Consider the following 10,429-nt stretch of genomic DNA (forward strand, 5'->3'; position numbering starts at 1 on the left):
TTGGCTGGGCCTTTGCAGCCACTACTGAGCATGGCTGAGTTGAGGCTTCTACGGACATAAATGCCAGGGCTGAATTGGCTTAGTGGCAGGGGTCTAAAGGGTTCTCGAGAGACTTTACGAGACAAGCTGTTCTTCTCTAATGAGGACTTGTCTTGAGCTAATGTCTAGCTGGTCATTGAATAGTTAAGGTATGGTCAAGGTGTTCAAGTATACGTTCTTACTGGCCCCTACACTGGGTTTCCAAGAGGCCCACGCTTTCTGACGACTAGTTATCGTGTTATTGCCTGAGTGGCCCATCATGCCTTAGGTTTTGTGGTGCTAGCAAGAGGTCTCGATAAAAGAGACTTGCAACTCGAAGTGACAATCTGGTATCAAGGAACATTTGGGCAGACTGCTGTAAGTCAACTCAGAAGACTGGAAGGGTCAATAGAGCAGGTGGTAATACGCCACCTTTTACCTTCTCCCAGGAACTGCCAAAGCAACACATATCCCAACGGTGTTTCTGCCAAGATCGATAACAATGCTTTAAACGATACAACTGCCTTGACTGACAGGTATCGATAAGAAGCAACCACTACAGGATAGAAGTTAAGGCCAACGAAACAACCCCTTATCTGTTCTTCATCAGAGTCAATAGACTCTGACCCTCCCGGTCTTCTACGAACGGCCCACCTGGCCCGTCAACCTCGCTAACCTTGCCCACCATCCAAGCTAAAAAATACCCCTGAATAGCACCCCAGCAGATGGTACACAGCCAGTAATAGCGCAGTTTGGTGCTGCTGGTGTCAGGAGACCCTGGCGACGATCATCACCATGGGAAGATACCACCACCACAGCCACTACTATGGACCCACCAGCACCACCGAAAACCTTTCAATTCCCATGAACCTCCAAACAAACAACCAGCCTCCCAACAAACTCCCCGTTCTTTCCGACAAGCCCTAAGTTGATTCTCCAAGCAATTTCAGGAGTCAGGTGAGCCCACACTCTATCGAGCCACCCAGGGCGGGTGAAATTACACCCTACTACAAACACTGGTCAACTCGCACCCCTTTCTCCTACTCTTTCTCTTCTTTGTCTTTTGTCACCTTCTTCCCCTTATTCCGCCCCTTGTTCCAACGCAAACCCTGCCATTGGCTCTCAACCTCATAACCTTTACCTTGAACTAATGGCCAGAGCATCCGCCAGTTTCGCAGCCAGTGCCACGGAAGAGACCGCCAATGGGACCAGCACACCCGTGCACCCAGCTTATTGGGACGAACAGCCCAACGCGCGGGTCGTATTCTCGTACAAGGGCGCCAGAGAAAAAACGAGTAAAAAAAAAAGTCAGCCTTATGCGTGGGTTGCATCTCTGAACTTTAGGCCCACTTCACATCCCATAGTACACAAGATGCTTAATTACTTACAGACAGCCACCGCCAATTTGGCCAGGCTATCTGCCCATAAGCCCATCCACGTGACGCTATTGACTTCGTTACTTGTGTCGATCGCCTACCTTGCCGTGGTGGATGAGTATATCCCAAGTCAGCTTGAGAACAATCGCAGTGTGAGTTATTACCATCCTCCAGGGTCTACCGACTATTCGAAATGGGTTCAGATTGACGATCCGGCTCTGTATCCTGACGCTGATGCCGTGTCTTTGGTGCCGTTGGTGTTTAGAAGAAGACATAACCACGTCTTGCCCAATGTTCCAGACACCATTACCGGTGCCCACTATGAGAAGATCTTGGTTGTCAAGTCCAATGTTTTGGACTCGAAGCTAGGCGGTTTGAGTAAGATCACCGCTGGAGGTGTCACCTGGAAGGCTCGTTCCCACAATAAAGTGGCACGTCTTCTTGAGCACGGTAAGTCTGCCTATGAAAAACTTCTTTATTTGATTCAGGGCGCAGAAACCTTCGATATTGGCTTAATCACTGTGGCCTATATTGCCATGGCTTATACCATTGTTAAGGTTTTCTTCGACTTGAAGCAAAAAGATTCAAGTTTCTGGTTGGGTTTCTCCACCATCATCTCCTCCACGTTCGCTTTCATCTTCGCCTTGGCTGTTACCACCAAGATCTTCGAGACAAAGGTTTCTTTGCTCAGTATGACCGAGGGTATCCCTTTCTTGACCGCCATTATTGGTTTCAAGCATAAGGTTTCCATTGCCTCGGCTGTTGTTAACGAGTCGGCCTCCAACCTCGATGTCAAGACAATTGTCTCTTCTGTCATTTCCAGTCACACCACCAGCTTGCTTAGAGACCATGTTACCGTCATTGTCGCTTTGCTCTCTGCTTTGTTGTACACTGCTAAGATGGAAGGCTTGAGAAACTTTTGTTTGTTGAGTAGTACCATTTTGGCCTTCGACTTGTTGCTCACATACACCTTTTTTTCTGCCGTCTTGGGTTTGAAGATTGAGATCAACAGAGCTCGCAGAACTCACGACTTGCAAAACGCGTTGGAAGAAGAGGGTATCTCTTCCTTCGTCGCCGCGTCCATTGCCAACCGTTCAGCCAAGAATGAATATCCAAAGGGTGACTCGCGTACTACTGTCTTGTCCTTCAAGGTCATGTTGCTCGCCATCTTCTTTGCCTTCCACGGTTTGTGGTTGGGCAGCTCCTGGTTATACGGATCTTCATCCGAACTATTCAACGATACTACCTCCCTTTCACAGATTGCCGCTAAACAGATCCTGATTGGAGCTAAAGGAACTGTTGTATCTATTCTCAAACCACAAGTTTATGTCCCTAACGGTATCCTCGTCACTATTGAGGATCTCGTTTCTTCGGTGTTGGAGACCATCTCCAGTGCTATTAAGGATAGCTTGATTTCTAAGTTCCTTTTGTTCGGCTTCGCTATCTCCATTTCCTTCAACGCTTACTTCTTGAACGCTACCCGTTATCAGCGTAATGCCACCAACAAGTTGGTTGAAAGAGAAATGTCGAGACCAAAGCTCAATGTTTTGGCCAAGCCACAAAGAAAATCTAAGAAGTCTAAGAAGAAGTCTCCTTCCTACGATACAGACGACAGCTCTTCAAATGATGGCGCCCTCACCTTCAATGCATCCGTTAAGCTCTTGCCTCTTGAGGAATGTGTGAAGCACTTGAAAGAAGGCAAGGTTAGGGAATTGAACAACGACGAGGTCTCTTCATTGGTTGTTGCCGGAAAATTGCCTCTTTACGCTTTAGAGAAGCAGTTGCAAGACAACCTTCGTGCTGTTGTTGTTCGTCGTAAGGCTATCGCCAAGCTTGCCAACGCTCCTGTCCTTGATACTGAAAGATTGCCATATGCTCACTACGACTACGACCGTGTTTTCGGTGCTTGTTGCGAGAATGTCATCGGATATATGCCTTTGCCTGTTGGTGTTGCTGGTCCTTTGATCATCGACGGCACCCCATACCATGTTCCTATGGCAACTACCGAGGGTTGTTTGGTCGCCTCTACCATGCGTGGCTGTAAGGCTATTAATTCTGGAGGTGGTGTTCAAACTATCTTGACACAAGATGGTATGACAAGAGGCCCTTGTGTTTCCTTCCCATCCTTGGCAAGAGCTGGTGCTTGTAAGCTTTGGTTGGACTCGGAGGATGGCCAGAGAACCATCAAGAAGGCTTTTAATTCTACTTCTAGATTTGCTCGTTTGCAACACGTTAAAACTGCAATTGCTGGAACCTTGCTTTTCATTCGTTTCAAGACCACTACAGGTGATGCCATGGGTATGAACATGATCTCTAAAGGTGTTGAGCACTCTCTTAAGTTCATGTCTGAAGAGTGTGGTTTTGACGATATGTCTGTTATCGCTGTCTCGGGTAACTACTGTACTGATAAGAAGCCTGCTGCTATCAATTGGATTGAGGGTAGAGGTAAGTCTGTTGTTGCCGAGGCCAGAATTCCTAAAGATGTTGTGGAGAAGGTTTTGAAATCCGATGTCGACGCTTTGGTCGAATTGAACGTCAGCAAAAATTTGGTTGGTTCTGCCATGGCCGGATCTGTCGGTGGTTTCAACGCCCATGCCGCTAACTTGGTTACCGCTGTCTTCTTGGCCTGTGGTCAGGATCCTGCTCAGAATGTCGAATCCTCGAACTGTATTACTCTCATGAATAAGGTTGGTGATGATCTTCAGATTTCCGTTTCCATGCCTTCGATTGAAGTCGGAACTATCGGTGGTGGTACCATCTTGGAAGCCCAAGGATCCATGTTAGACTTGTTGGGCGTTCGTGGACCACATCCAAACAACCCTGGTGACAACTCGAGACGTCTTGCCTGTATTGTTGCATCTACAGTGTTGGCAGCCGAGCTTTCTCTTTGTTCTGCCTTGGCTGCTGGCCATTTAGTCCAGTCCCATATGCAACACAACAGAAGTAAAGCTCCAGGCAGCAGCGATAAAGCTGCCGCTACTCCTGCTGCTAAGCCTGTGGAAAATGGAACTTCCAACGGTCAAGACTTGAAGCGCCTCAAAGAGGGATCTGTTAACTGCATTAAATCATAGAATAATCGGATTTCGAAGGGGAGTCAAAAGTTGAGGAGGAAGAGAGAAAAAAAAAAAAGAAGTTGCATGAACAAATTGTTCACACTATTCACACCATCATCTTACTCATCGGGTAACTGTAAGTTTATCAAAAGAAAGCCCAAGGCTTTATCGTCGCTTGCATTCAAATTATAGGTTATATAGCTAATCAATTCCTCATTGAGTGCAGTATTTTCAGATCAGTCAGAGTCGCAGAAGTTTCCCCAGAAAGAAAAAAAAAAATCAGAATCAGTTATCTAAGCTATAGATAGCACCGATAGATCGAATTTTTTAATTTTAAAAAAGCATAATGCTGCAGCTGCCTTCTCAGGAAGTAGGCGCTCCTATCCCTAACAACACAGCTCATGCTATTTCAGTAACCTTACCTACATGGGAAGCTACTGTTGGCTATGAAGAAGGAGAAGAATGGGTTACCAGCAAGATGCATTCTGGATACCCCAGATTCTTTATTCATGAGATTATTCAAGACCTTGCCAAAGCTATCGAATCGAAATATGGTCGTGAAGGTGAAAGATGTATGATTTTTCCATCCTACAATACTGCCAAGAGGTGCAGAGAGTTTATCAAGCAAAAGACCGAGACGTCCAACATTATGGTAAGAGTTTTGAGACTTAGAACTCCTGCTCCTACTACTGACTTTGAAAAGTCCTCGGTGGTTGAGTCGGAAATTGGCATTGTTCTTTTCCCAGCCTCGGAATTTCCCTTGGCCAAGCAGTACTGGCAACACTCTGGTGAAGGTATCTCTTCTAGAATGGCCGAGTACGTGTTGAAACAATTGTTTGAAAACGAACAGAAGGACCAGGCTAGATTAAGATCGAGAAACAAGCAAGAGCTTCAAGCCCAGAGTATACAGAAGAAGTCACCATCCATAACGGCCTCTATCAGAACAAATTCCATGGGCCAGAATGAGGAGGCTGAGAGGGAATTCAACACTTTCATCGAGCAAAAGTACGGAAGAGTTCTTGATTTGAAGTTTGCCAAGGAGGCTAAGTTGGCCTTAAGAAGACGTATCTGTGGTAAAGCTGACAAATCGCACAACCAAGAGGAAGAGATGGATAAGGCTAGAAGAGGCAAGTTCCTTAGTGAGACTGACGTTTATCTTTACCCAACTGGTATGGCCTCTATTTTCAATGCTCACCAGGCCGTCCTTGGTGTGGAGACGGAACCCAAGAAGTCTGTTTGCTTCGGATTTCCTTACGTTGATACGCTTAATATTTTGAAGAAGTTCGGCCCAGGCTGCTACTTCCTCGGTCACGGTGACGACTCTTCATTAGATACCCTCGAGGCTGACTTGGAATCCGGTGAGACTCAAATTTCTGCTTTATTCTGTGAATGTCCATCCAACCCTCTACTCAAGACTCCTGACTTGCAGCGCATCAAGAAGCTCTCTGAGAAATATAACTTTCTTGTCATTGTGGATGAGACTGTGGGTAACTTCTTGAATATCTCGGTGTTGCCTTACGCTGATATGGTGGTTTCATCTCTTACCAAGGTGTTTTCCGGTGACTCCAATGTGATGGGAGGATCGCTCATTTTGAACCCATTATCTTCAAACTACAAGAAATTAAAGCTGTACTTTAATGAGAACTATGAAGATCTCTACTGGGCAGAGGACGCTCTTTATCTTGAAAGAAACTCGAGAGATTTTGAAGCTAGAGCACGCATGATTGATGAGAATGCTGAGGAAGTTGTGCAGTTGCTTCAGGGAAGTGACATCATCTCAGAAGTTTACTATCCAAGTTTATCACCTTCAAAGAATCACTACGACGCGGTGAAGACACCCAACGGTGGCTACGGAGGCTTAGTTTCTATTTTGTTCAAGGAACCTAGACACGCAATCACATTCTTTAATGCCATCAATTTGCATAAGGGCCCTTCCTTGGGAACTAATTTTACTTTGGCCTGTCCCTACTCCATTTTGGCCCACTACCAGGAACTCGACGAGATCGAGCAGTGGGGAGTTGATAGAAATTTGGTGAGAATCAGCATTGGCATAGAGGAACGCGACCTGTTACTCGATGTCTTGAATAGCAGTTTGGAGATTGCTGCAAAAGATGTATAGACTACAAGACAAAATTTTCAAATAAATCTTCATTCATGCATGGCCAGGATACCTTTGATGTTCACAAGGCAGAGGTATTTCCCCGGTGGGTTCTGGGAGGTCGACAGTACCTGCAACCCAGTAACGACGATTGTTCCCAAAGAAGCGGATCCAGCCACCAAGCTGGTCCTCTATTTCGTCTTTATCAAGTCCTCTAAGGTCGTGTGTCAATTCGTCTTCCTTGTCGTAGCAGCCAGTAACAAATGCCCTAGCACTATCTCTTCCACTAAATGCATGGTAAGTTCCACCTGGACCGTAAAACCTTGGTGAGCTGGTAACGTCATAAACAGTGCCATTGATAGCAACATATATAGGTAGTTCTGGGCTCGTGCCATTATAGAGAGACAATTCGTCGAGTGTTAGACGAACTGGCAGCTCAAATGCTCTGAACTTAAGGTACCTGTAGTCAACCCATCTTCCGTCATATCCCCAAGTAGGAGAGCTCGTAAACCACCAGGATAGGAGGGCATTGGCTAGTATTAGACCCCCTATAACTCGAAGAAGATCAAGTGTGGAAGATAAAACATTGGATGGTCTTGTCATCAGACCTTATGTTGTAGTAACTTACTTGGTGATGTGCGACTTATGTACGTAATATAATATGTGCATCACCAGTTCGTTCTAGTAAGATAATACTACACCAGGCTTTACCGGTGCGCCTATTGCATTTTATTAGCATTAAAAAGGTAGGCTCAATTAAGAGAGCCAGTGTATTGTACATATCATAAGCGTCACATAATTAGTTCATAAAGAAGATTTCGTCGTTTGTTCCAGGCATGTCTTGAGCGAAATGGATTCTGTTCGAATCTGTGCTCAACAAGTTCAGCCAGAACTCTTCATTGATGCTGTAAAACGGATCTTTACCCAAGACTTTACCCAAATCTTGTCCCTCGTTCATTCCTGGAAAAGGCATTGAGTCTCCTTGACTGCTAATAGATGGGTTTGGCTGCATCATAGTACCATTGTCAAACACTGAGGGTACTTGGCTGCTTTGTTCTTGAAACTGATATGGTCCTGACTGTGGGTAATTGGGCATGGGTACCGGATTATTCATTCCACGCATGTATTGTGGACCTGCTCCGGGCATCAAGTTTTGATCATTAGCCATGGGACCAGCTCCATAAGTCTGTGGATTAGACTGAGGTTGAGCATTCTGATGACCCTCACCCTTAGGAGCATTTGCAGCACGCTCGCCATTCTTCTGACCGTTTTCTTGTTTCACTTCGTCGCCTTTTCCAGCATCTTCACTTTGACGTCTAAACGAAGCGGCATAGGATAAGAGGTCCAAGTGCATAGCAGGAGCATTGTATCGTCCGGACTCGTTAGTCATTATACCTCCTCCTATGTTGTACATGTCAGTGGCCAAAAGCGCCATCTGCCTCCGCTCGTTTTTGCTGATATCTTTTGACACCGGTCTAAACTGATTGGGTGTCTCATTATGACTCTTCAATAAGTCCAGAACTTGAGTGACATAGGTTTGTATAAATAGTTGCAAGATCAAACGCATCTTGAGGAGGAAATTGTTCGCTGGATAAGATCTAGATGTCTCATAGATGAGATTCCTCAATCTCTCAATAGACAGAATCGCATACCGAGGCACCAAGTCCTTTTCGATATGAGAAGGTAACGACAAAATTAAGTATCTCATCCTAATTAGCATACCTGCCGTGTAAACAATTCTCGAGGAAAAAACCAAGGGCAAAGCAGCTATATCTGAAGGCTGAAGCTGGGCAACCTCATCCAATGCACAAAGACACGACACGGTACATTGTGAGAGTGCTTTTAGAGTAGATGAATCTAGCTTTTGAGCACAGCCCGTCCCATCTTTACTATTGAGTTGCACGTCATTGAAGTCAGGCTGATGAAGGTATGCCTCGATTGAATGGTAGTAAGCTTTGGTGAGGTGGTTTTCGGGTTTGATCCTGCTTTTGAGCGTAGTGAGGATACTTTGAAATTCTTTTATGACGTATTTTGAGACCCTGCTTTTATTCTCCACCATTTCGGGAGAATGGACTATGTGGTGTATCCTTTCAAGCTCATGATTGAGTCTCAGGAATACTGCCAAGTTTCTGTAGCGATCGGAAGATTCTTTTTCAAGGAGCAAGCAACATTCATTGACATAAGGAGTCCATTTAACATAGATATTTCTTCGTAGGATCAAACATATGCTGACAGTGCTGATGTATAAGATCATGATCAAAGCACGGTATTCAACGGAAGTTTTCTCCTCTTTCAGTTTGACTATGGTTTTGTTTTCATTCAGATAAGTGTAGGAAGGCCGGCTGACAATGCCCAAATCATGTAAAAGACTGACAGCGACAGTGTTAAGAATGTGGTAACGACGCTGCTTGAAGAATTCTGGAGAGTTGTACCACAAGGAAAGGAGAATCAAACTCTTAACAAGTTCCACGCTTTTAGAACCCCAAACCATGATTTCATTACAGACAGCCTCGATAGCAAAGATTTCCACTTGCAGGCAAATGTTGGTGTCAGCGTCCTTGTCCAAGACGAGCGATGCGATGGAGACAACAGTATTGAAAAGAAAGGGCATCTCCTCGATAAGCTGATCTATAGACAACAGGTCAGGGATTTCTATTAGCGGATGGCGGCGGAACACTTCGTTCTTATACTTTTCAACTCTTTTAGTAGCTTCTTCTTTGGAGATGATGCCCGCAGAAACAACGTCCTTGACCCTGTTTGTCTGAATATGGGCACGACGGTATGCGCTACGCTCCTTAATCACAGAAGTGATTTGGCTCAAGTTGCTGCCGCTTTCAGTAAGCAAAGACATCTCTCTTTCCAAGTCGGCTTTCGACACGAAAAAAGGCAGATCTCCTTCCGAGGGAGTCTCGGTGATACCAGGGATACGTGGAGTCCCATTAACGTTATTAGAAGCACTGGGAGTAGATACTCCATTATCCTTAGCTCCTTTCTGGGCCTGCTGGAGCTGGGCATTCAGTTGTTTGAGCTGCTCTTTCAACTCAGCGATCTGGTCCTGGAGATCCGCCACCAGCTCATTACCCCCGGCACGACGCCTTCTCTTCCGTGGTTGATCAACGTCTATTTCACACACCTTGCCAGCGTTCGAACAACGAACACACGGCAGATACGGGTCGCTTTCATCCAACGGGGTGCATCGCACCTTGAGGGCATGACACTGTTTGCAAGCTTTCGTCCTTCGAACACGTTTGGAGTTGCTGCCGCTGCCTGGACCCGTAGCAGGGGACAGGTGATTCGACAGGTCCTTTTCGTTGTCTTGAAGCATGTCTTCTTCTTTTTTTTTATTTTTTTCTTTCTCTCTGGACCAGGCGAAGACGGAAGTGCTAAGATGGTGCGACAGGATCGGTTCGGCTGAAACTCACAAGCGCTGAGAACGACAGGGTCTCATGTGACCGAGAGGGCCGTGCGGTCTATAACAGCAAACGGGGAAAAACAAAGGCTGGGTGGTTTTTTTGTTGGTGCAGGGCCTATGGCGGTTGTATAGTTAGAGGTAAGATATTACTGGTAACAAAACAGAGAAATTGTATCAACGTAAAATGCTGAAGCTCATCCCACGGGATGGTACGCTTCTGTGCTCGCTAAACCGGCAGGATCTGACATGATTTTGACAGGTCCTTGGCGTGCCGAGGAGGGAAGAACGACGAAGGGCTAAAATGACTAAGTTTAAAGTTGTAAAGCGGCTTGGTTTTGCTGTGGCGTTGCTTTTGGAGTATACATAAACGGTTTTTGTGGTTTCTACATTTCGGTGACATTATCTTGTTTTCCGGCTGATCCAGTAGTGCGTACATTGATCTACAGAATATGGACAGAAACCGAGGAAAGAT

General features: G+C 45.7%; 4 protein-coding genes across 4 annotated transcripts; 2 read left to right on the top strand and 2 right to left on the bottom strand. All coding sequences in view use genetic code 12, as the record gives it.

The window, feature by feature from the left end:
• Positions 1-1,390: 1,390 nt before the first annotated feature.
• On the top strand, positions 1,391-4,465 carry HMG1 (hydroxymethylglutaryl-CoA reductase (NADPH); the record flags this gene model as incomplete). The annotated part of the gene is made up of 1 exon (XM_025486927.1): positions 1,391-4,465. The coding sequence occupies one exon, from the start codon at positions 1,391-1,393 to the stop codon at positions 4,463-4,465; it is 3,075 nt and encodes a 1,024-aa protein (XP_025340375.1).
• Positions 4,466-4,793: 328 nt separating this feature from the next.
• On the top strand, positions 4,794-6,566 carry STR2 (cystathionine gamma-synthase; the record flags this gene model as incomplete). Its single annotated transcript, XM_025486928.1, has 1 exon — positions 4,794-6,566. One exon carries the CDS (start codon positions 4,794-4,796, stop codon positions 6,564-6,566), a length of 1,773 nt encoding a protein of 590 aa, XP_025340376.1.
• A 33-nt stretch (positions 6,567-6,599) lies between these two features.
• On the bottom strand, positions 6,600-7,148 carry CXQ85_003283 (uncharacterized protein; the record flags this gene model as incomplete). Its single annotated transcript, XM_025486929.1, has 1 exon — positions 6,600-7,148. The coding sequence occupies one exon, from the start codon at positions 7,146-7,148 to the stop codon at positions 6,600-6,602; it is 549 nt and encodes a 182-aa protein (XP_025340377.1).
• A 196-nt stretch (positions 7,149-7,344) lies between these two features.
• On the bottom strand, positions 7,345-9,870 carry WAR1 (War1p; the record flags this gene model as incomplete). The annotated part of the gene is made up of 1 exon (XM_025486930.1): positions 7,345-9,870. The coding sequence occupies one exon, from the start codon at positions 9,868-9,870 to the stop codon at positions 7,345-7,347; it is 2,526 nt and encodes an 841-aa protein (XP_025340378.1).
• Positions 9,871-10,429: the final 559 nt, after the last annotated feature.

This window comes from Candidozyma haemuli (assembly GCF_002926055.2).
Source record: "Candidozyma haemuli strain B11899 chromosome Unknown E_2014730914, whole genome shotgun sequence".
Classification (NCBI taxonomy): Eukaryota; Fungi; Ascomycota; class Pichiomycetes; order Serinales; family Metschnikowiaceae; genus Candidozyma; species Candidozyma haemuli.